Source organism: Poecilia mexicana, unplaced genomic scaffold (genome assembly GCF_051168715.1).
Source record: "Poecilia mexicana isolate PSO_F unplaced genomic scaffold, ASM5116871v1 scaffold_2, whole genome shotgun sequence".
Lineage (NCBI taxonomy): Eukaryota > Metazoa > Chordata > Actinopteri > Cyprinodontiformes > Poeciliidae > Poecilia > Poecilia mexicana.
In genome coordinates this window covers 51,948,103-51,973,550 of record NW_028263371.1, presented here as the reverse complement: position 1 = coordinate 51,973,550, position 25,448 = coordinate 51,948,103, and the positions used below count along the sequence as shown (strand labels likewise).

The 25,448-nt window shown below is 39.8% G+C and overlaps 1 protein-coding gene across 1 annotated transcript in view; it reads right to left on the bottom strand.

Moving 5' to 3' along the window:
- Positions 1-25,448, bottom strand: part of LOC106928839 (titin-like) — a 155,360-nt gene that overhangs the window by 88,492 nt on the left and 41,420 nt on the right. The window contains exons 51-93 of the mRNA XM_088002850.1: positions 21,336-21,626; positions 20,258-20,545; positions 19,936-20,052; positions 19,567-19,849; positions 19,283-19,466; positions 18,737-18,817; positions 18,330-18,597; positions 17,823-18,032; positions 17,514-17,591; positions 17,403-17,429; positions 17,166-17,222; positions 17,038-17,082; positions 16,239-16,298; positions 15,977-16,039; positions 15,558-15,629; positions 15,317-15,388; positions 14,680-14,841; positions 14,316-14,405; positions 14,065-14,154; positions 13,842-13,931; positions 12,655-13,668; positions 10,993-11,070; positions 10,798-10,872; positions 10,564-10,635; positions 10,020-10,091; positions 9,499-9,570; positions 9,240-9,311; positions 8,977-9,048; positions 8,710-8,775; positions 8,433-8,495; positions 8,224-8,298; positions 7,972-8,061; positions 7,614-7,649; positions 5,433-7,406; positions 4,891-4,941; positions 3,627-4,025; positions 3,268-3,546; positions 2,135-2,404; positions 1,909-2,048; positions 1,699-1,825; positions 1,283-1,549; positions 901-1,167; positions 400-663 (exon numbers count right to left, since the gene is read on the bottom strand). Of these exons, the coding sequence (XP_087858976.1) occupies positions 400-663; positions 901-1,167; positions 1,283-1,549; positions 1,699-1,825; positions 1,909-2,048; positions 2,135-2,404; positions 3,268-3,546; positions 3,627-4,025; positions 4,891-4,941; positions 5,433-7,406; positions 7,614-7,649; positions 7,972-8,061; positions 8,224-8,298; positions 8,433-8,495; positions 8,710-8,775; positions 8,977-9,048; positions 9,240-9,311; positions 9,499-9,570; positions 10,020-10,091; positions 10,564-10,635; positions 10,798-10,872; positions 10,993-11,070; positions 12,655-13,668; positions 13,842-13,931; positions 14,065-14,154; positions 14,316-14,405; positions 14,680-14,841; positions 15,317-15,388; positions 15,558-15,629; positions 15,977-16,039; positions 16,239-16,298; positions 17,038-17,082; positions 17,166-17,222; positions 17,403-17,429; positions 17,514-17,591; positions 17,823-18,032; positions 18,330-18,597; positions 18,737-18,817; positions 19,283-19,466; positions 19,567-19,849; positions 19,936-20,052; positions 20,258-20,545; positions 21,336-21,626 (8,523 nt within the window). The remainder of the gene's footprint in view (positions 1-399; positions 664-900; positions 1,168-1,282; positions 1,550-1,698; positions 1,826-1,908; positions 2,049-2,134; positions 2,405-3,267; positions 3,547-3,626; positions 4,026-4,890; positions 4,942-5,432; positions 7,407-7,613; positions 7,650-7,971; positions 8,062-8,223; positions 8,299-8,432; positions 8,496-8,709; positions 8,776-8,976; positions 9,049-9,239; positions 9,312-9,498; positions 9,571-10,019; positions 10,092-10,563; positions 10,636-10,797; positions 10,873-10,992; positions 11,071-12,654; positions 13,669-13,841; positions 13,932-14,064; positions 14,155-14,315; positions 14,406-14,679; positions 14,842-15,316; positions 15,389-15,557; positions 15,630-15,976; positions 16,040-16,238; positions 16,299-17,037; positions 17,083-17,165; positions 17,223-17,402; positions 17,430-17,513; positions 17,592-17,822; positions 18,033-18,329; positions 18,598-18,736; positions 18,818-19,282; positions 19,467-19,566; positions 19,850-19,935; positions 20,053-20,257; positions 20,546-21,335; positions 21,627-25,448) is intronic.

Below are 25,448 nucleotides of genomic sequence, written 5' to 3'. Positions count from 1 at the left end.
CAAAAACCAGCGACAGTAAAAAAGGAGTATAAAAAGTAGTGAGTGACAACACAGCAAAAACTTTGCTATAAACTAAACAAGAACTAGAAATATTGATGCAAACAGAAGAAAACTGTAAAAATAAAAATACTTATCCTGAAATTAGATATATTTTATCATTTTCTCTATAATTAGAATTATTTGTTATTGTTTTTCCTGGATACAGGTACTTAGGGTTAAACATATTAATATGAATCATTTCCAATTATTTTTTGCTGTGTTTTCACAGATTTTAGATCATGTGTCTAAAATACAACAGAAAATATTAACTATAATGGTTTGTAAAGATATTCTTATTGAAATATCAGATCATGCTCTTTCTCTTTAATGAATCAGAGCAGAAAGCAGCTCCTCCTTTACCTTCAATCATTATGTTGGCTGATGTTTTGTCTGTTCCACAGTCACATACGTATTTTCCTTGATCGTTTTGCGCCACTTTCTTCAGGACCAGAGACCTGCGGGTGCCTTCTGACTTCATGACCACCAGCTTGGAGTTAACGACTTCCTTCTCATTGTGATACCAGACCACAGGAACGTCTTTGCTGAGCTCGCAGTCCAGCGACACCTCGTCTTTCTCGGTGGCGGTGTAATCCCGCAGCTTCACCAGGAAGATGGCGTCTCCCTCTGACGAGCATATTGAACAGTTTGTTAACACCTTTTTATCGTGTTAGTTAACGGAACACTTATTTGATAATATTTTAAAGATTTTGGATTTTGTCATTATTATAAATTTTGTTTCCTGCGAGAAAATTTCATATTTACACATCAATCACTCAAAACAGACTTGTGTATCTCATATCTGATAAACAGTAACATAAAAGGCAGTGAGAGAAAACCCGGTAAAGGAGAGCATGCTGTTACCTATGACTGTCAGTTTGGCTGAGGAGTAAATTCCCTTGGCTTCTGCCTTTATCTGGCAGGTATCATCTAGACTCAAACTCCTCATTTCTAGAGTGTGTCTCCTTCCTTCCACGTGCATGAGCACCGTTCGACTCACGTGGAGTTTGACTTCGTTTCGGTACCAAACCACCGGCACGTTCTCGTGAGTCAACTCGATATCAAAGCGCACCGAGTTACCTTCTTTGATCGTTTGGTCCTTAAGTTGCTGCACAAATTTGAGCCTCATGCCTGGAATACAGCAGGTCAGTGCACACAGACAGGAGCGTTTGATGCCATCCAACACTTTGAAGCCACAAACATGGAATGAGCACACAGAGGAGACACGAAGCATGGCCGTTCTTACCTTCCACCGTCAGCTGAGCCGTTGACCTTTTGTCCAATACCTCTATCGAATACTGAGACTCATCATCAAACTCACAGCTGTTTACAATCAGCATGTGTTTCTTCCCATCATCAATTATTTCATATTTGGGGCTAGGGGTGATGATTTCCACCCCCTTAAACCACATGACCTTTGGTATATCCTTAGTGATGGTGCATTCAAACTTAGCCTGTTTCTTTTCGGGCACAGACACATCCTTCAGCGTTTCAACAAAGCCCATTTCGATCTCTGGGAGATGCGAATAATTTAGCCATTATTGACAAAAGCAAAACACAGACGGTTTTCCAGCAGTGCCTCCATTCCACAAGACAAATAGATGCAGGGACTTGAAACAAACATAGACAAACCGAGTCAGTGTGTCTGAGACGGGTTTGTACCTTTAACGGTGAGCATGGCACTGGTGACAGCGTTCAGAGCCTGGTACGACACTTCTCCAGCCTGATCCAGCTGCACGTTCTTCAGCGTAAGGAAGCGCTTTCCGGCCTCTGCTTTAATGTCACATGTCTGAGAAAATAAAGTAGGTACATCAAAAATCCTGGAGAGCTTTTTATTGAAAGCAACAACATAACCTTTTTCAAATAACGTACCGGAGACCTGGTCAACACCTGGCCTCTGAGTTTCCATTCACCAGGAACATCATGCTCAGATATTTCAGTATCGAAGTGAGCTTCCTCCTTCTCAACCACCTCAACACTGGCAAGAGGCTTCAGGACCTCAGCTTCACGCTCTGAAGATGTAGAAGTTTTTAAATGTTCAACAAAACCGTTCATTCACAACTTTTAAACTGTTCGAATGTTGATTCCATGAACAAACCTCCCAGTGTGAGTTTGGCTGTGTATCTTCGATTTTCAACCTCGATGGTGTAATCTGACACGTCGTCAGGTTGGCAGTTGTTGATGGTGAGCTTCATGTCCTTTCCATCTTTGTCGATCTCAACTTTGTCAGAAGGAGCGAGTTCGTTCTCGCCTTTGTACCATTTCCAGTTGGGAGTGTCTTTGAACAGCTCGCATTTGAATGTGGCCTTGGACTTTGGTTTCACATGCTGGTCCCTCAGAGGCTTCACCAGCCAGTCTTTGATGATTTCTGCAAAGGGAAGGGTCACCTTATAGGAAGATAGGTCATACCTAAAAACGCCCACATTTAAAAAGACATTTTAAACATGTACTACAGAGACTTGAACATATTGGGTTTCAGATAACCATGTTGGATAAGTTGTTTTTGTCTTGTATGTCCAGTTTTTAAAATCATCTGGAATAATTACTGCCATTCCTTGGTATGCTGACGACGTCCAGGTTGGTTGTGTAAAACCTGAAAAAACACTAATTATTCACAGAAATTAAAGTTCTGCTTGGAAAGTTTAGCAACCTGTTTGACCTGTAATTTCAAATACTGAATTCAGGAAACACAGAGGAAATGTTTGTCTCTAAAACTACAAAGAATGGTTAAATACAATGTTTTATATTTTAGTGCTTCTGGGATTAGTTTAGATCAAGATTTATCTTTCATTTGCAGACAAGCTGCTTTTCCTTCCTTTGGATACCAAACGGTTCTTACATTTCACCTACATTCAATTTGTATGGAGAGAAACAACGATCTGGTAATGTATGCAGCAACCTTTCTAGTAAAACTTTGAGTACCAAGAACTGGAGGTTTGTGATTGGTTGATTAGATTTTTTTACTTTTTCTGGTTTCAGTCTCTTTACAATCTTATTATAAAGACAGAAATCTCTTGGATTTTGCATGCTGGTTTGTATGTAGGTTTTTTTTTTTGTCCAATACTTTAACCACCAGCCTTCTACAGTAAATGATATATTTCTCCAACAACTGTCATGTTAGTGTATGGAAGATTACCTGCAAACACAAATCGTCTGATTAGTTCGGTAACAACATTGTCTGCAGTTGATGTGTTCGTGTCTGAAGATTCCTTCATGCTGCTGATTGCTCACCAATCACTTTGACGGTGGTTGAGGTTTTGACATCTGCCTGACCATCTACTTCACAGGTGTAGAGGCCTGCATCCTCATCAGTGACGTTCTGGATGGTCACAGCGTGCTGCATACCGATCACATTAATGGCCACTTTTCCAGCCTTTTTCTTCAGAAGCTCTCCATTCCGCTTCCACACCACGTCTCTTTCTTTGTTCAGTTCACAGATCAGGTACATTGGTTGACCTTTCATGCATGAGGTCTCAGGTTCCAATTCCTTCAGCCATTTTACAGGGAGCTCTGTGGAGAGAGGAAAGTGTTTCCAATGCAATGAGGGCAAGTTCTTCAAGCTACCCGAGTCTGAACAGGTTTTAGCTTACCTTCAACTATGAGCTTAGCAGTGCAGGTAATCTCCTTTCCAGCATTCTTGGCCACACAGGTGTATTCTCCAGTGTCGGACAGCTGGACATCAATGATGTGCAGCTTCCGATCTTTGCCATCAGAGGTGAACTTATGCTTGGGACTCTCACGCAGGTTACTGTCATCCTTCATCCAGGAGGTGACGGCCGTAGAGGGTGTGACCTCACACTCAAACACGGCCGAGGAGCCGATGGACTCAGCCTCCTGCAGCACAATATCTTGAATCTTCTTCACAAACTTCAAAGCCACAGGTTTGAGCTTGAAGCCTGCAAACGGTTCCTCTGGTGGTGATGGACCTTTTCCACCGGGTTTCATGCCCCGACCCCTTCCACCATCACCAGGAGAGGGAGTTTGTCTTGCTGCAGAATCAGAAATAAAACTTAATCAGTTAGTTTCAGGTGTTGGAGTGGATGAAGAACGAAGCAAAACATTTCACACAAAGTCATGTTTCAGACATAAAATGTGTTGTAGGTTTTAAGTTCTGCTGTTAGAAGAGCACAAAAAGTTTTGTTAAGACTTACGATGAAGCAGAATTAATTAGTTTCAGGTATACGAAAGAGAATAAGACAAAACATTTGACACAAAGTCATTTTTCAGACATAAAATAAGTTGTAGGTTTAAAGTCCTACTGTTAGAAGAACACAGAAAAGTTCTTGTTAAGACTTAAGATGAAGCAGGATCAGTTATGACAACCAGAATTTAGAGAAGAGTCCAAACACAGAATGACAGAACCAGGTCAACCAAAGCACAAAGATAGCAAAAAATATTAAAGGAAGTTCACCTAACAGCTGATTTCCATGCATTGTCTTCCTTAAATGAAAGGTGAAGCCACTAGATGAAGGAAATCTTAAAATGTCCACCTGAATATGCACTCATTTACTTACCTTTAGCTACAGAGTACTTTGGATTCATTGCAGTTTTTTCATTTTAAATTATTTTACCTGTCAACACCAGCAGTCGCTCATCATCAATCATCATCTGTCAATACCCTAACAAGTATGTGCTGCAGATCTTTCCCTGTCTGACTGATTTGCATATGAAGAAAAGCAAGTTTAATTTCCAGCCATTTTTCTTATCATCAGAAAGCGATAATGATTAGACACGATGACTGAGACAAAACACCAAACTGGTTAACAATAGCAGAGGGAACAAAGACAATTTGCTCCAGACATCAGCTCATGCTGTTTTTTGCACCAATGGGGTTTTTATCAGTAAAATCCTCACCCCCAAATCCTCTGCCTCTGCCTTTCGGAGGCTCGTCACTTGGTTTCCCATCTGAACAAGAAACAATAAGACAAGTTTTAAGACCATCTCTTAGATCTCCTATTGGAGAGTACAGTTCCAGCAGACGCCAAGGAAAAAACATGAAAACATTTCCAAGAGCAAACATGGGAATATGAGACGTCACATATGAACAGACACTTGAAAGACCTGGAAGATGAAATGGAAACATAATGAGATGATGAGATGATTGAAAGGACATTTGCTTAGACAACAAAGACAAGTGAAATCCACAGCAGCGAAGACAAACAGACAAATATCTGTTCTGCAATTGGGAAGACTGGATATGATGAATGAAAAGATGGAAACAATACAGCAGATGGGATGATGGATCAACACAACTGACATACACACAGATGAATTCATCAGCATGAGATGAAGAAAATGGATAAAGTGATCAAAGAAGATGTGATGAGGATTAGATGAGAGATCTGGGATGGGATGAAGGGGCTCCAGAATCAGCTGGAAGAGTTCGCTCGTCTCACCTCGTCTGGCACCAGGCATACCCGGAGTCTCAACGGCCCCATCCACCTCTTCACCTTGCCAGTCCTCTGAGGGAACAAGATCCCAGCCCCAGGATTCCTCCTCAACCTCGCCTTCGTCAGGCTCATTTTCAAAGACCTCCTCCTCAGGCTGAGTTGTCACCCTCTTCATTTGCACAGCTCCAGGAGAAATCTCCTTTGAAAGGGGGATCCGACCTTTATCAGGCTTTTCTGATTCTGAGACCTTGTCTTCTGATGGCTTCTTGGGAACTTTTTTGAGTGTTATGGCTTCAACTGAGTCTTTGGGGGAAACAGCTTTAGGGATCTCTTTGACTTTTTCAGAACTTGGCTTTCTCTCAGCTGGAACTTTCTCCACGTCTTTCTGCTTCTCCACTTTAGACGGTGGAGTCTTTTTTAGCTCAGCCTTCTTCGGCTCCTCAACAGGCTTTGTGGGCTTTTTGTCTTCTGCTTTCTCTGTACTGACCGTGGGAGAAGGAGTCTTTTTGAGTTCAACATCTTTCTTTAACACATCGGATGGTTTTGCTGGGACCTTCTCTGCTTCAGTAGGTGAGATCTTCTCTTTAAGACCTGTAGGACTTGGTTTCTTGGCTGGAACAGACGGTTCCTCCTTCTTCACAGGTTTCTGTTTCTCTGTATCTTTCATGTCTTTGGTTGTCTTGTCTGGAACCTTTGTGTCTACAGGCTTCTTTATCTCTTCATCAGGGACTTTTTCTGGCTTAGTGACTTTGGTGAAAGGCTTCAACACAACCTGCTCTTCCTTTTCCTCTGGTTTGGGAATCACTTTAGGTTTAACTTTAGGTTTATCTGCTGCTGTAGTTTCTTCATCCTTAGGTACTTGATCAACCTTTTTCTTTTGTGGTGGTTCTGGTTGGGATTTGATAATATCTAGACTTGTGTCAGAACTTGTCAAAGAAACATCTTTGTCTTCTTTGTCTTTGAGAGCTGATGTAGGTTGATCTTTGAGCAACATCTCACCCAATTTAAAAGGAGAGCGCTCAGTATCTGTCTTTGCCCGACCTTCATCTCTAGTCTTTGCTTGTTCCGATGCTTCTTGTTTTGTGGGTTTTTCAAAAGGTTTCAATGTCACAACTTCCGGTTCTTCATCTTTCTTTGGTAATTTCTTGATTTTCTTCTTCGATACATCTGGCTCCATGTCTCCTTCCTTTGGTGCCTTCGTGGATCTGGTCCACTTAGATTTCTCGTCTTCCTCTGGCTGTTCAGGTTTTTCTGTTTGACCAGCTTTAGATGGCTTCTCGGCAGGAACGGAGACTCTTTCAGGTCTTCCATGTGGGATTATCTCTCGATCTTCTCTCTCTTGAGGTTTCTGGACTCTCGGTTCTGTGTCACGTTGTTTTGTCGTTTCAGTTTTATCCTTTGAAATTTCCTTTTCAAGTTCTTTAGGCTTACTTGGAACCTGTTTCAGTTTGATCTGCTCTTGCTCTTGTTCTAACTTTCCAGGCTTTTCAAATGGTTTTAGTTTCACAGATTCTTGTTGCTCCTCTGTCTTCGGTAGTTTCTTTATTTTCTTCTTATCTACACTGGGAACCTCGGGTTCCTCTTCTTTCTTGGGTTTTGTGGTTCTTGTCCAACCTTCTTTCTCTGTTGTTTGGACAATTTTAATTGTTTCAGTCTCCTCAATTTGACTCAGTTGAATTGTTTCCTGTTCTGCTATAAAGACTCGTTCAGTTCTTCCAAGGGTTATGATCTCCCGCTCTTCTCTATCATGAAGTCCTCGCACTGATAGTTCTGGATCATGGTGTCTTATCATTTCTGCTTTATGAGTTATAACCCGTTTCTCGGGCTCTGGAGATTTTACCGGAACCTTCTTCAACTGAATGGTCTCCATTTCTGGCTCTTTCTCTTTGGGTTTTATGGTCATTTTACTCTTTAGTTTAGGAACCTCGGTAGTTTTCTCCTCCTCAATGGGAATTTTACCCTTTTGCTTAAGAGTTGGCACTGTGGTTGAGGGAGTAAAAACATCTTTTATGACACTCACATTTAAACACATAGAAACATCCTTTGGATGAAACATTTGATTTTTACAACACAAACATCACACATCACAACAACACTGAAAAGATTATTTTTAAAGGTTTATGAGTAAAACCTTTAAAATAACAAGTTAAGTGGTTTTACTGTTAAGATAAATCCACTTTTTTATACCTTTAGTTGGTCCAGGAGCTGAAACTGGTTCCTTGTCTGCAAAAATTTAAACAAGACCAATTATAAGCAAACACTGTACAAACAAAAGCCACATTTAAAGCCAAAGACAGAGGAAGACAAAAACAATCTCAGATTTGGTCCATTGAACATCCTTTTTTGCTGTAATATAAATGCACTGCTTATTACATAAATTGGTCTCATAAAACAGATATTTAAGATGTGAAAGACTAAAAAAGTTGTGCAGACAACATCAAACAGTAAAGACATTAAGGTAAACAAATCAAACATTGACATTTTCAGAATCAAAGGAGGAAAAAGTCAAACACAGATAAAGGAAGATGAAGAAAAGAAATTTTACCTTCAGGAGGAGAAATTCTTTCAGAAACGGTGGTAGGTTCAGCCTTTACTCCGGGCTCAGAAGGTTTCTTCTCCACTGGTGCAACTGGAGCTACAAGAACGCCAACTCAATTAAATCACTGACAATGATCCACTCAATAAACAATAACTGAATAAAACAGACAATCTTAAAGATGTCACTGCTGCTATGACCAACAGATTTGACTTAGGATGAAGAGAAACAGAGATAAGAATGACAAACAGAAGAAACTACCTTCTGGAGAAACTACTTTTTCTGCTGGTTGTTCTCTTGATACTGGAGACAGTTTCTTTTCTTCTGGAGGAGACACTTGAGAGCACAAGATACCACAAAAAAACGTAAAGACCAACATAACAATAGATGTAAAGGTGACAACACATTACAAAAACTGACATATCAAGAGTTAAGAAAACAGTTCAGAGACCCAAGACTGAATAAACTACCTGCAGGAGGAGCAACTTTGGGTGACGGAGCTGCTGGTTCAGATACAGATGGTTTCTTCTCCTCTGGAGGAAATAATAAATAAGATGCAAGATCACGACCAGGACAATAGCAAGGCCACAAGGACACTGGCAAAAGCAGTGAAAAGTTGCATAAGATAAGACAACAAATACAACGAAAACAAAGAAAAACAGGAGTCTTGTTTATCCTCCAACCAAGAAACGAACCAGACACAGAAAAAAGCAGACAACATAAAATGTTAAGAGAGAAAAAAAGTACCTGCAGGAGGAGAAACTTTTTGAGGAGGAACAGAGGGCTTTGGCTCTGGTGATGGTTTCTTCCCCTCTGGGGGGAGATAATTTGGGATTACATCCAGATCATAATAAAAATACCATTAAGATTGTAAAGAAAATACTGGAACCACCAAAAACATGAAAAAATACTCGACAAGTTAAGAGCCACTGTCAACACCAACTTATATAAAGACAAACATGGATGACCTTTAAGGTCAGCAAAGAAGATGAACACATAAACCAATCAGACTACCTGCAGGAGTAACCTTCTGAGGAGGAGGAGGAGCAGGTGGTGAAGGCTTTGGTTCTGGTGCTGCTTTCTTCTCTGAAGGAGATAATTTGGGAACACCCAAGTCATGGTCAAGAACAAACTAAGCTTGAAAAGCACATAGTGGCACAACTTAAAAGACAACCTGCAGACATGTTAAGAAATGATATCAACATAAATGGACATAAAGACAAACATGGCTGACTCGTGATGTCAGCAAGAAGAAACACATGAACAAATTAAACTACCTGGAGAAGGAGTAACTTTAGGTGGAGCAGGAGGTGAGGGCTTTGGTTCTGGTGCAGAAGGTTTCTTCTCCACTGAAGGAGATAATTTGGGAGTAGACCCATTATGATCAAGAAAACATTAAGCCTGGAAAGCCTGTACTGGCACAACTTAACAATCCAAAGACATGTTAAGAGATGGTATCAACATAAATGGATATAAAGACAAACATGGCTGACTCATGATGTCAACAAGAAGAAAGACACCAACAAATCAGACTACCTGCAGGAGGAGTAACTTTAGGAGGAGGAGGAGGTGAGGGCTTTGGTTCTGGTGCAGAAGGTTTCTTCTCCTCTGAAGGAGATAGTTTGGGGATACACCCGAGTCATCATTAAGAAAACTTTTGGAAAGCACAAACTGGCACAACTTAAACTCGACAATTAGAGCACATAATATGAGATGATATCAACATAAATGGACATAAAGACAAACATGGCTGACTCATGAATGCCAGCAAGAAAATGAGCACAAGAAGAAATTAGACTACCTGTAGGAGTAACTTTCTGAGGTGGAGGAAGTGAAGGCTTTGCTTCTGGTTTCTTCTCCTCTGGAGTAGATAATTTGGGAAAACACCCATTATGATCAAGCAAACACTAAGCTTGTAAAGCACGTTCCTGCACAACTCAAAACATGATAATCCATGAGGATATTAAGACATGGTTTCAACATAAATGGTCACGAAAACAAACATGGCTGACTCATGAATGCCAGCAAGAAAAATAAACACATGGACCAAGAACTACCTGGAGGAAGAGTAACTTTAGGAGGAGGAAGAGGTGAGGGCTTTGGTTCTGGTGCAGAAGGTTTCTTCTCCTCTGAAGGAGATAGTTTGGGGATACACCCGAGTCATCATTAAGAAAACGTTTGGAAAGCACAAACTGGCACAACTTAAACTCGACAATTAGAGCACGTGTTAGGAGACGGTATCTGGTATCAACATAAATTGACATGAAGACAAACATGGCTGACTCATGAATGCCAGCAAGAAAAATGAACACATGAAGAAATTAGACTACCTGTAGAAGGAGTAACTTTAGGAGGAGAAGGAGGAGAAGGAGGAGGAGGTGAGGGCTTTGGTTCTGGTGCAGAAGGTTTCTTCTCCTCTGGAGGAAATAATTTGGGAATAAACCAACCCATTATGATCTAGAAAACACTAATCTTGGACATCATGTACTGGCACAACTTAAAACATGATAATCCATGGACATTAATTAAGAGACGGCAGGGACATGAAAACAAACATGGCTGACTCATGAATGCCAGCAAGAAACACGTGAACCAACCAACCTATGGGAGGAGTAACTTTAGGAGGAGGAGGAGGTGAAGGCTTTGGTTCTGGTGCAGAAGGTTTCCTCTCCTCTGAAGGAGATAATTTGGGAATGTCATGATCACCACGATCAAGAAAACATTAAGCTTGGCCATCATCAAACAGGTTAAGTGATGGCATCAACACAATTGGACATACAGACAAACATGGCTGACTCATGGATGCCATCAAGAAAAACATAAATGAAGCACTACCTGCAGGAGCAGTAACTTTAGGGGGAGGAGGAGGATGTGTCGACTTTGGTTCTGGCTCAGAAGGTTTCTTCTCCTCTGAAGGAGATAATTTGGGAATATGCCCAAGTCATGATCAAGAAAACATTAAGCTTATACAAGCACATACAAGACAAACATGGCTGACTCATAAATGCCAGCAATAACCAATTGAACTACCTGCAGGAGGTGTAACCTTTGGAGGATATGAAGGTTTTGGTGCTGGTGCAGAAGGTTTCTTCACTTCAGGAGGAGACACTTTGAAATAAAAGATACCAAGATCACAACTAAGGCATCATTATGTTCACAAAGGACTAAGACAAGGAGCTGGTGCAGATATTAGAAAGTCCAATCTGCACCAGCAAGAATGTGTAAAATAAAAAAGAAAAACTAAAGATTTAAACAAAAAAGAGTTTTTCCCAAGACATACATTCTCAACAATACAAAAACAGGACACACAAAAAACAGGACACACAAACTAATCTAATCTTTTCAAGGTTAGATTAGTGTAACAGGTTCCCTGTCCCAACATTATCCTGGACTAGGCTAAATATAACAAATATATTTCAAGAGTTTGATCTTAAGCGATCAAATTTACAAGAATACCTTTCTCAAGAGGTTGCAGAGTCTTCAGTGTAAGGTTTTCCTCTTTCATACCTTCTCTTCTTTGAGTTTTTCTTTCAGTGGTTGTAGCTTCTTCTGAATAATCAGTCTCAAAAAAGATTTCTTTTGATTTTGGATGTGATGGCTTTGTAGATGACAGACTTTGATGCTCAGGGACTTGAAATGTCTTCACCGGTCTAGCTTGAGATTTCTCAGGTTGGATCACAGTTTCTGTTGGTACTTTCTCTGTAGGTACTTTCTCAATTTCAGAAAGAGATTCATCATACTTCTTTGTAATTTCTTCTTTGGTTTCTAGATGCTTTGCTAAAATAAAAGTGTCTTTTCTATTCTCTGTAGCTGAATAAAAGCTAGGCTTCTGTTCTTTTTTGTCTTGAGTTTTCTTGAAAGAGTCTTTCATAAATGAAACGTCATCTTTAGCTAGAGAAACGTCTATGTCTGTTGGAGTAACTGCAGGTTGGGTTCTGGGCTCTTTTGATGAAAGCTCAGTTTCAGTTAGAGGTGGAGAAACTGAGATCACAGATTCAATTTTCATTTCCCTTGAAACTTTAACATCTTCCAGTTTTTCATATTCATATTCTTCAGTGTACCTCAAATATTTAGACTTTGTCACTTCATGATCTTCTCTGGATGTTGTAGGAACTTCTGTTTCCTCCATTTGTTCTTCCCTCCCATATAAAGTTCTGTCATCTCTTACAACTGACTCCTCGTGTTTGAATCTTCTTTCAGATCTTTGAACTTCTTGCTTGAGTTCAACAGTTATTGGAGTGAAACTTTCTACAGGAACAAACCTCTTAATGTCTTCAACCACAACAGTTTGTTGTTTTAGGTCATTCTCCAGACGAACTGATATTTTTGGAGACGTCACCCAAGATTGAAGAAGTGCACCATGAAGCGGTGGCCAAGAAGAACCAAACATATAAAAAAAGATCAGGACAGAAACACATAGATATTAGTATATTAATGTCTTATTATCCATTTACACTTAAGTCTAACAGGTAACATTTTTGGTCAACGTCTTTGGTTACTGTTCACACCTTATGCCTGGGTGTGGTTAGTTTTTGATAACTTCCATGAGCTTTACAGACATAACAGCTAAAAGATGCAGCACAAATTTAACAAACCTCTGACAAGAAACCTTAAGATATAACACATTAGAAGATCAAGATGTGCAAAGATTAGTTGATAAGATCTTTGAAACCTTCAAGTAGACATATCTACCTTGTTGCTGAGGTTTTTCAACCTTCTCTTGTTGCTGTGGGGCTCTGTAACCTGGAGGGGTCTTCACTATTTCAACCTGTGGAGCTTCTGTTTTACTCCTTAGGTCTGCTGGTGGCTCCTTAACCTTCATTTCCTCTATTACTTTCTTTGGTGTTTCAGGAACCTTTTTGGGAACCGTCAAAATCTTCTCTGGTTCCTGTAAAACTTTCTTTTCTTTTGGTTTTTCTGGAACCATGTTTTGTGTTTCTGGAACCCTTTTGGGAAGCTCTTGACCCCATCTTATCTCTTCTTCTGACTTTTCTGGGACAGTGGATGGTGCTTCAGAAACCACCTTTGGCGATTCAGTAATCATCGTTGTTTTTTCTGGAACCTTTTTGGGAACTTCCTGACCCATCTTTATTTCCCCTTTTGACTTTTCTGGAACCTTGGATGGTGCTTCAGAAACCACCTTTGGTGATTCAGTAATCATCTTTGTTTTTTCTGGAATCTTAGTCTGCGTTTCTGGAACCTTTTTGGGAACCTCTTGACCCCTCTTTATTTCCCCTTTTGACTTTTCTGGAACCTTGGATGGTGCTTCAGAAACCACCTTTGGTGATTCAGTAATCATCTTTGTTGTTTCTGGAATTTTAGTCTGTGTTTCTGGAACCTTTTTGGGAACCTCTTGACCCCTCTTTATTTCCCCTTTTGACTTTTCTGGAACCTTGGATGGAGCTTCAGAAACCACCTTTGGTGATTCAGTAATCATCTTTGTTTTTTCTGGAATCTTTTTCTGTGTTTCTGGAACCAATTTTGTTGCATCAGGGAACCTCTCAATTTCTCTTGGCATTTTGGCTTCATCAACCGTTTTAGGAAACTTAATGACCTTCTCCACTTCTTCAAAAGCCTTCTTAGCTTTTTCTCCAAACTTTGCTTCTTCTTGTGTTTGAGGGGTAAACTCGAGTACCTCTGGCTCACTCTTGGAAACCAATGGGGCTGGTTTTCCAGTAACTTCAAGCTCCTTCCTTTCTGAGGCAACTTAGAAGAACAGTAATTACAAGAGAAATGTTTTAAAGAGTTTAAGTCACACTCTTACGAGTGCTAAGCATTTTGAAAGATTATGTGTTCCAGAGAAACTACCATAAAAGAGAGTAAAAGAGAAAACCAGCAGATCATTTAACTAGCAGTTTGTTATATGACCTCTGCAGTACCTTTAACTGGAGCAGCTTCAGTCCAGACTGGAAGGATTTTAGATTCAGGTGTTTGGACGACTGCCTTCTCTGGTCTGGTTACATCTTTTACTTAAAGAACATTTCTCTTGGTTAGTACAAACGTAACAATCAAGGCTGTCAAAGATTACACTCTAAGCGAGTGAATTCAAAGACCTAAACACAAGAGGAGATAACAGCAGAAGAAAAGGTCGGAGATGAATACCTTCAGCTGGTCGGCGTTCTGGTGCTGATGGTGTAACCACAGCTGCTGATGGCTGGACTAAAGGTTCTTCTGCCTTTGGTAGCACTGGTGCTTTAAAGAACATTTAAAAAACAGCTTTAAAGACTGTAGTACACTCTGCTGAGTGCATTAAGCAGAGACACCAACAGGACAGCCAGTTTCACAAAACAAGATTCCCATCTCAACACATTTATAAGAAATTCAAACTGGACAAAACATTGTGGTTCCAGTACCTCTTGGCAAGATCTCCTCAGTCTTTGGAGGAGCAATCCTCTCAGTGACCGGATGGACTTTGGCCTCTGCTGGTTTGGTTACAGCTGGGACTTTAGAGAACATTAAAAATATTCCCATCTTTACACAGAGTTAATTATAAAAGTTTTGTTTAAACCAAGAAGAGAGTATCTCAAAGAGAGGAAGAAGTTTTGTTTTGTTGAAATCTGAAAACCCGTGTGAGGACAACACTAGAGAAGATGTTAAAGATCTAATCAAGAGGTTAGCAGCAAATAATATCCAACACAAAATCATGTTAAGAGCAATATGAAAATAAAACAAGACATGGGTTACATGGTTTTTCTGCTTGAACATTCACTCCTTTACCTCTCGGTTCAGGAACTGCAGGAGTTTTCTTGGCAGGTTTTACTTCTGGTGCTTCGGTCACTTTAGGTTCAGGTACCTCTGGCTTCTGAAGCTGTCGTTTTGGTTCTGGAAGAACCTTTTCTGGTTCTTTTGGCTTGGGTTCAGGCTTTGGTTCGGTGAATACTTCAGATTTAACAAAGAAACACTTAAATCACGAAAAATACCCTTAATTCAAGAATTTAAAGAGTGAAGGAAGTAAAAGACAATTCATCAAGCACATGAAATACAGATAAACAAACAGTTGACTGATGGACAATATCAAGAACACAATGCTCTTCAAGCACCGGAAGAACAATGAATAAATGTATTCAAGGAGCCAAGAAGAAAAACATCTAAAAGTATGGCTCGTTTAATTAAATAAATTAAATATATCAGTAATTCCAAAAGTGCTGGAAGTCATTTACTTAAGAAATTCCCTATGTTTAATCATCTTGTCTATAATTATTGTGTTTAAAATGTGGTGTGTTTCTGGTAGGTTTGTAGAATTAAAGAGTATTCTGAGCCATTTTTATCCTAACAATGAAGAATTAGAGCCAATAAAGACTCACCCAGACATGATACAAGAAGCTTTATAAGAAAACACAGTCATAAACATTACCTTGTGGAACTGTCGGTTCTTCTCGCTGAGGAGTTGTGAAAGTATCAGGCCATGGCTTCTTTACCTCAGGTTCTTTAAAACATTATTATGAAGTTCAGTTTTCTGACCACAACAAACACCAACAGGAAGATCTTTTCATGTACACACAAACAACTAAAGAAGTCTGATAAACCAACATGAGAACACAGAACAGAAATGAGATACAACAATGATGAATAAAGAGTTTGGTATTTACAGATACCTGTGACGGCAGGTGGGTGTGGAGCTTCGCGCTCAGAGGGTTTCTCTTCTGGCTTCCTGTAAACCTCATGAACTTTAAAAGATCAAGAAAGTTTGGATTAAAAGCCAGACAGTTAGGCTGTGCAGTCTGCTTTCTGCTGTCTACAGAGCAGAAAGCTTCAGTCTGTGTTAATAAGAGCATAAGAGGAGAAGCGTGTCAAGAAGAACAAAACATTGATAAGAGGAGACAAAAACAGACTGAAGATCTACCACAAACACCACAGACCACATGTTAAAACTACAGTTAAGATCTACAGGAGAAGGAAAGCCTCTGCAAGCAGCAGCTGGGTTTAATAAGGTGAACATTGGGGTTAGCGGCTTTTGATTTGTTTTTTTGGTTCAGCCAGAGCTCATTGCAGAATAGCTTTAAAGCTGATATACCTGAAGTGATTTCCTCTCTGACTTCAGTCCGGCCAATATACTCTTCCACAGCTTTTTTCTCTTCTGGCAGAGGAGAAAAGGGAACTTAGGCAGAAAACAAGACCTGACTATAGCACTGCTTTAATAACAAGGTGGCATTAATGATCAAGAAATCAACAGAGTAACAGAATGGCACGACACATGAAGGCCAAAACCAGTTGAAAACAGACAAACAGTCAAAAGACAGCTGATGTATAAATGAAGGAGTGAACAACGCTGATACCTGAGACGGAGGAGTACAGAACCGAAACCGTTTCTTCTTCAACCGTCAGACTCTTAAACTCTACAGGAAACCATTAAATGATAATCAGCTGTTACAGATCACAGGTTTGTTCACTGAGACGTTTCTGTGCAGATGAGGACCATGGCAAAAATTTTCTGTACTAATTTAATTTAATTTTTTTTTTTTTTTTTTTTTGCATTTCTGGGTTTTATGATTCAAATTTTAGTTTTGAATAGTTTTGAATAATCCCTATAATTGTATAAAAAATCACAACCAAATTTATTTTTAATGTTTAACCTCAAATTACTACGTTTATGAATCCAAATTTATCTGACAACAGTTAATACTTGATAATTTCTTTTTACCGATTTGTACTTCATTATCTTTTTACTGACTGGGCTTTGTATTAATGATACCGAATTGAACTGAAATCATTTGTGTTGCAAATATCGAGGTTAATCTGCAGATTTTTTAACTCAGCCATGATCCTCCTCTGCACAACAGATCGTTCTCAGTTGAATTCGAGATGTATTTATTTATTTATTTATTTATTTGCGAGTTAAATTTATTCCACGGCACTTCAGACATGAGGATGAAGTGAAATAGTTAATAATCTGGGAGTTTATCAGGATCACACTGTTATTTGGGAGGAAAGTTAAAGGTTGGAGATGAAGGAGATGATGGAGATGACAATGATATTGATGGTTAAATGTAACGATGAAATGTTTTGATGGAACTGATGAAGGTTCATAGATTCAAACAACAGTAGCGCTCATTTAAAGCTCCATTATTGTTGTACCTTTGACTTCAGATCGTTCCTCGTGGTGATAAAATTCAGAGGATTCTTTTGACAGAGAAAAAAAAGGGTGAATGAAGGAGGCGAAACAGACGCTAAGTGAAAAATGTTCCTATTTGTCCCAGACTCACCTTGGGAAATGATCATGGAACCCATGTCTGGGAGCTGAACTGACGAATCTGGGATGTCTGAAGGTGCATTAATGAAAGTGTGATTAAATTTAAAGTTAACTTAGATTTTATTTTTTTAATGTGGGAGAACGCATTTTTTCATACCACTATATAACCAGAATGGTGTGGTTGTGCATTATTAGCTTTCCAAGATATAAGATGTGAAAATAAACCTGAGTTTATTTTGAAACTACTCACCCTGAGGAACCTTTCCTAAACCAACGTCTGTGAAAAAACAGGTAGACGGATGTAATTAGATCTGTGAATGGGTGTAAACGTCTCTGACAGCTGCTGTCGGCTAAAACAGACCTTTGCCTGAGAGGTAAAGCTCGGCGGTGCTTCGAGCTTCTCCCATTGGCTCCAGGCGAGCGATCACGGAGTAAACGCCTGGCGGGTGGAGACATTATTGTTCTATTTTATTTAAGGCTCAACAACTGTTTCAAACAATTTTGGTTTAATGCTGCATAGAGATTGCGTACTTTCTACAGTGTTTTGTAACATGGTTTAATAAGAACTCTTGGCTCTGATTGAGTAGGTACGAACAGAAGAAACTTCTGTATTTCTGTTTGTCAGAAACGTCCCTCCAGAGGAAAAAGAAGGTAAATCTTTTTGACAAACCTTCATCCTCTGCTGTCACGTTGCGGATCGTCATAAAGTGCCGTCGGCCTTCTGTCCTGAAGTTATATTTGGGGCTTTCTTTGAGCTCCCACGAGTCTTTGTACCACGAAACGGTTGCGTTGTCAAAGGACAACTCACACTCGAAGGTGGCGGAGTGACGTTCGCTGACTTCGATGTTTCGGATGCGTTTAGTAAACTGAATTTGGTCGGCTAAAATCAGACAATTAAAGATGACATTTAATTTTAAAGAGTTGTGTTTTGTCTGAAGTTATCAAAGTGTCACATTTGATCTTTTCTTCTCTGAAGGAAAATATACTACGAACAAGACAACACAGAAAGAAAAACTGCAGGACATCCAGCAGATTTAAAGAGGTTAGTCTAGTTGTACTTGACTCACCTGGTTTGTAATCACCTCCTGATGTGGAAATAAAGTATCGGCGCATGAGGATACACTACAAACACATAGAATGGGCTCCAGCAAGGAGAGGACATGGAAAACGCTCTTACCTGTTACGGTGAGTTTGGCGTTGGAGATGTGAGGACCACACACCACACGGAAGTTGCCCTCATCTTTGACCTGGCAGTTCTTAATCTTCAGGTAGTGGCGGTTGCCCACACTGCTGATCTCGTATTTATCACTGTTCTCCAGTTTCTGCGTTCCCTTGTACCAGGTCAGAGAGATCTCTGGGTAGTTGATCTGGATCTCGCACTCAAACGTTGCCGTTTGGTTCTCTGTGGTTGTCTGGTCAGAGATGTCTTCCATCACAGACACAGGCTAAGGACAAAAACATCAATTATGATCATTTTTATTTATTATTGGTTTTCATCTACATGGAACCTTGGTCATGTAGTGGAGTGAATCAGCTGTGTTACTACAAAGAGCCATTTGCTCTCAAATAAGTTTTGGCGTTTACCTCTGTGTCGACACGTCCCTCCAGCTGCTGGATCAGTCTGGCCATGTCCTCCTCTTCAACCCGACCACCATGTTCCACCTCCTGCCACAGGGTATAAGGCTATTAATGCAACACCTTCACAATCTTTCAATAGTCAATATCAAAGATATGCAACATCCCAATTTATCTTGTTGCAACAAAAATTGTTTCCCACAACAGCAACAACAGTTTCATCAGCTGAAACCACTTCAGAAAGACACTATTGTGAGATGTAGTGACCCTGAATGGTACAGATACTTCAGATACCTCCTGACTGGTAATACATGAAACACATAATCAATTATATTACATTGTCATAATATTTTACCTGAAAGGTGCAAAATCCTTTTAGTTTTCTAAGCTAAACCTTAAGATATAATAGATATCTTTTAGAATTGTTGTTGAAAGGTTGTTTTCCAATCATGGAAAACTGATAATACAAATAGAATACAGAGCAGATTCATCCTTCAAATCTGTGCTATTACAAACCAATTCAGCTTCACTATTACAATCAGTTTTCCCCAGTACCGCTTTGCCAGTTTCCATCTCCTTCTCTCTCTTCAGGAACTCCACTGCCTGCAGGATGGCCCTGTAGTCATGGATCCCATGTTCCCGGAGGATCCTCTCATAGTCTTTGGGGTCATGACCTCTGAGCAAGTCAACAATACTGATGTTTTCAAGTTTCTTTGGGCTCTTTTGCTTGGAGGGAGTTCTGAAAATATCATGCATGAAGTCATTGAGCAGATAGAGACATTTGTTCCATTAACACAATTCAAAGTCAGTGGTGGAATATAGAAATGAACTTGTATTACTTCTTGAGTTTTGTTCTGATATCTCCAATGCCTTCCCCTTCTTCCTTTTTGGTGACTTCCATCTCAGCGCCGGACTCGATCTCTCCATGTTTGTTGGTGGCGACACACCTGTAGAGGCCAGAGTCGGACTTGGTCACCTCTCTGATCTCCAGTTTGGCATCCTGGCCCTTGTGCTCGATGGAGATACGACCACCAGGGGTGATCTGCCTCCATTTGCCCTTCATCCACTTCACGCTGGGGATTGGATCACCTCCAATCTTGGCGATGAAGGTTGCAGTGCCCTCTGAAGAGAAGCAGATGTATAGAAATGAGCAAAGTCTTACCTTCAAATGGGAATGTTTTGAGGAAGGAGAGGAATGTTGTCCTTACTCTCTGTGACTGAAATGTTTTTGGGTTCTTCAATGAAGAAAAGGTTGTCGAGTCTTTTGACTGGGGCAGCTGCAGCGGGGGTCGGTGCCTCGGTGGGTGAAGGCTTGGCTCCTTTGTCTGAAGATACATAGAAACCAAACTGAGACGGTGAGTGAAGAGTTACTTTAACAATTTGAGTCTGGTTTTTATGAGGTTGGATGTCTTTCTGACAGCCTTTCAAAATACACCATTTATAGGAAACACTTAAAGATTAAAATTTGGTGGTTATATTTTCATCAAACCTTGGACTTGTTTACACTTTACAGGAAGTTCAACTGCTTACCCTTCACAGTGACCTTGGCCTTGCAGAAGTCACTACCAACTGCATTGCTGGCCTTGCACAGATAATCCCCTGCATCTTCCTTTGATGCAGAGCTGACGTCAAGGGAGGCCGTCCCACCAACAAATGTGATTTTGGTTTTGTCACTGGACTTCAGCTCCCTCCTGTCCTTCATCCACTGGATGGTCAGAGGAGAGGAGCCTTTAACATGGCATTTGAGGCTCAGCTTCTCCCCCTCGTTCACTGTGACCGGCTCCAGAGGGACGTCAAATTTAGGAGGCTGACCAGTTTCTGAAGGTGAGAAAGAGGCTGAATAAATGAAGATACTTGCCTTTAACATAATAACATAAGAGAATACTTTTTACAGTATTTGTTAAAATAAAAAGAGACTCTCATCTATCCCTTGACAATAGTCCATAGAGAATCTATCTAAGCAGCACATTAGTAGCTCATGTCCTTGGTATTTCTGTTTGGGCTGACTCTTTGAGGTCTTACTCCAGCTTCAGGTCACACCTTGTGAATAACCCTCAAACTCTTGAATGGACTGTCCATCACAATCCTGTACAGGCTGCAGATGTTTATGTATTTTGTGTACCTGTTTTCTATCATTTTTTTCCTTCCACTAAACTTTCCATTTATATGCTTGGATACAGCCCTCTTTGAATAGACAATGTCTTCAGGAATTACCTTTTGTGACTTACCTCTTTGTGGAGAGAATGAATAAAAACATTTTTTTTTTCATTTTCTGAGAAACTGATCATGTTTTTATTACCTGCAAGTCATAACCACCCACACATACAGAAATAAACACTTAAAATAAGTGAGCTTGCCCATTTGAGTTGAAAAAAAAAAAACTTCATGAGGACACTCTTATTAAGATAAATCTGTATGATAAGTTATGTTCCGGAAGACTAACCTCTAGACTTTAGGAGACAAAGGAAATTTCATACAGAACAATTTAGATTTGCTAGACTAGCGTATTTATCTAAACCAAACAATAGTTAATCGTCAGTTCACAAAGAAAACTCTGCACAACATTCAGCCAATCTGGTATAGGTTATGTTAGGGTTGGACTCCCTACCTGAAACTGTGAGGGACACCTGACATGACACTTTCCCTGCTTCGTTGGAAGCCTCACAGGTGTAGACAGTGCTGTCAGAAACCGCAGAGTCTTTGATACACAGCACAGCCATGTTGTTCTTGAAGCTGATGTCATATTTTCCAGAGGCCTGGATCTCTTGGTTGTCCTTGTACCAGGTGATGGTCAGTGGCTGGGAGCCGGACACCCGAGCCTCCATCTTTATTACCTTACCAGCTGAATCCACGATGGACTCAGACGGCCTCTTAGTGAAGTTTGGAGGTACTTTACGTTCTGTGGGGGATACATTTCAGAAAATCAGGTCATGTTGGGAGAGTAAGCAAGTCATTTAACATGTATTCTTCTTCAGGCCACTGGGCCTTTACCACAGCACCGGGAAATAAAATCCACCATAGATGACAAGACAACAGGAGCACAAATTGTGACGCAAATGCAACAGAAACGAACAATATCATCAATAAATATGAGCAAACAGTCCAACTAACCATGACTTATCCACAAAAGTAGATATGTTTCTGATAGTGACTCTGTAACACCATGTCTGATTTCAAGCCTGCCTTACAGAGAACCAACCATCCCAAAATCCGACGATGACAACATTCATGGAGTGTTACCCATAAATCCACAGGGATCAACTGGACTGCATGTTAGTAGCAGTTACAGCAAACAAAGAGATGGGATGGAATGTGTTGGTTAGTGGGTTCCCTATTTTAACATGAGCATGACATGTGTCCGTTCTTTCTGCATTGGAAATTTCACAAGTGTATTTCCCTGCAGCAGCGATTCTGTCATTGTTGAGCACTTCCAGAGTGAAGAACGAGTCTGTAGTTTTCAAGCTGTATAGGTAAAAGGCCCAGATGAGCTTGTTATCCTTCTTCCATGTGACATGAACCCTTTGGTGCAATCTAGTCTCAAGGGGTTGTCCAACTGATGAGTGACATCCTCCAGTTTCTTTGTAAACCGTACAGGTTCTGAGAGAAGCAATGTTGCAATCAATCTTAGACTCCTCAAAGACTATAGTATGTGCCTGTGCACATCCGTGGATCTTTGGATTTGTGAAAACTGTTGACATGTTTGAGGAAGTTTGGCTAATGGGGTCGACGCACGGGGAGCGACAAATTAGTTTTTGGCCATTGGGGATAAATCCAACAACACATGGGACGCGATAGCAAAGGGACGCGATAACAACAGGACGTAATAGCAAAGGGACGCGATAGCAAAGGAACGTAATAGCAATGGGACGCGATAGCAAAGGGACGCGATAACAACGGAATCCAAAAACAGGATGTAATAGCAAAGAAACATGATAGAAATGGGAAGCAATAGCAATGGTAACGACAAAAGTTGAACATTCTTCTATTTTCTTGTGTCGCATTGCTTTTCCGCGTATGCACAACTATGTGTACAAACTTGAATTTTCATATCAGTGATTCTTGAGAATAGGGACAAAACATGTCCTATGGATAAAGTACCAAATTTGAATAAAATATACACAAAATATAATTTTTTCAAATACCTGACTAAACTAACCTGGGTCATGTGAGGACAACAGTGTATATTTTTCTTGTGTTTGCTGAATATTTTTTTTTATTTTAAACATTGTAGTCGGTGGATGATGCCTGTAAAATCCCTTGTCCAGGAGCAGAACTCAATACACTATAATAGTTTAAAACAATTAAAGAAATACTAAAATTATATATTATAACAATTAAGTATAAGTAGTCATATAAATAATTATAAAAGTATCGATAAATTGAATTAAAAATAATTTTTAGATATTTTCCAACTCCGTTGAAATTTGTCCCTAGTTTTTGTCAACACCGTCAGACGTGAAAAGAATGTAAAAAAAAATCAGGCATTATTGGGGGGCACCAGAACTTCTGAGGACCCCATGACGTTGTCTTTTCTCTTCCTTTGCTAAGTGGGCTAGTTAGCTCTGGTTAGCTTATGTTATTCTTTAGTTTTTTCTTCTGTTTTATTCCTAAGTTGCTTGTCACAACCATGATGTGTCAACTCCATAACTGACTATTTTCAAAACTTTGATGAAATTTTGTAAAATAAAAGCTTAATTTTGGTAAACTGTAAAGATTTCATGAACCTGATGAGCTACATTATGACCTCCTTCAGAATAACATCATATAAATTGAGGTAGTTTGGCTTTTTGTCAACTCCATCAGAGTTTTTATGACTCTTTCAGTAAAATTGTTATCAAATCTCACTTAAATGTGCAATTAATTCATTTTAATGTATTTTACATAAATTGCATTACTTCACATGTGTCAAGTTTTTCATTGTACTCACTAGTTTGTCACCAACTTCAGTTCTGTGTCAACTCGGTCAGATGAACTTTTTGTTGTTTTTGTTTTAAATAATATTTCTTTTGTTTCTTGAGAAGCATTTGTCTGTAAAATGAGTAAAAATATCACTAATAAGGTATTTTAAAAATCATTTCATATTTATTTTTGTCAGATGGTGATGACAAAGTTCTGGGTCAGGTCAATTAAAAATTTAATTTTTTAAAAAATGTTGCAACTGGGAGCCTGCATCTTAGCGTCTTTACATTTCCTGAACATTATTTGTCATATTTGCATACATAAGGTGAGAAATAATAAATTATAAAAAATATATATATGGGAAAATTAAAACCCATTTTGTCCCTATTCTCAAGAATCACTGATATGCACAAAGTTTGCCGGTTGCCTGCCTGGCGGAGGCAAAGTTCCATAGGAAATAAATGGCGACGGAGTGATGTCGCTCCCTGGGTGTCGAGCCCTTAAGCTTGGACTTCTTGATTTTTAGAGTATTATTAGTGGTTAACAAGAGGAGCTATTTAGTTCATGCATAGAATTAATAATGTGAAATGTGAGTGATGTATTGCTGGTTATTGTTACCTAGTTTGACAATAGCATGGCAGATATCTGAGCCTTCACTGTTGGAAATTTCGCCCGTGCATCTCCCACGAGCGTCTTCTCTGTCACTGTTGAGAACTTCCAGCACACAGCTGCAGTCTGTGGTGTTGACATTGTACTGATAAGAAGCCCAGATCAGTCGCCCATCTTTCCTCCAGGTTATTCGTTACCTCGGACTACTAACAAAGGCAACTCTAAGTCCCATCGGTTGACCCACTCTGAATGTGGTGTCTTCTATGAGAGGCAGCGATGAGCGTTAGAAGGAAAGATGATGGGGGACCAAGCCAAAGTTAGAATTACAATTCAAGCATTAATTAAAATGCATAAATTAAAATTAAGTAATGAAATTAATTCAAACTTGAATTAAATGAAGGACTAAGTAAAGGCAAACCACCACCCAAGACCAGCTTCTGCTCTACCAGTTTCTGTTGTGCAACCTACTGCTGCAAAAGACATTAGATTTATTACATTCAGCATGCAAACTGGTAGCTTTACCAAACTAAATGACAAATCTAACCACTATTATCAAAGAAAGGGTTATTTAAGGTCTGTGCACAAAAGCCAGAATGTGAGCTAAAAAATACTTTACAAATGAGTTAAATTATTATTGTAATTTTAACTTGACATTTGACACAATGTTGCCAAAAGTATTTTTTCACGCCTAAAAGTCTTTGCATTCCAGTGTTCCATTTATGTCAATGGCCAAAGGTGTTTCTAGTTAGTGTTTTGGATTAGATGAGATTAAGTTATACCTTTTTTACATGTTTTACAAATGATATGAGCATCACAGACAGCACAGCTCTCAGCATTAGAAACTTGACAAATGTAGAGTCCAGCTGCCTCTTCTCTGTCACTGTTGAGGACTTCCAGAACGCAAGATGAATCTGTGGTTTTGACACTGTATTTGTATGAGGCCCAGATTTGCATGCCATCCTTCGTCCAGCTCACGTGGACCCACTGACTCCCAGTGTATGTGCACGTCAGAGTCAGCCTATCTCCCAGACTGTATGAAGTGTCTTCTAGCTTCTAGCTGGAGAAGTTGGTCGTTTTAATGTTGTATTTATATGAAGCCCAGATAGGTTTGCCGTCCTTCATCCAGCTGACATTATTCCTCTGACTGCCCGTGAATGTGCACTCCAGCGTCAAAGAGTGGCCAATTCTATAGAAGGTGTTTCTCAGCTTTTTC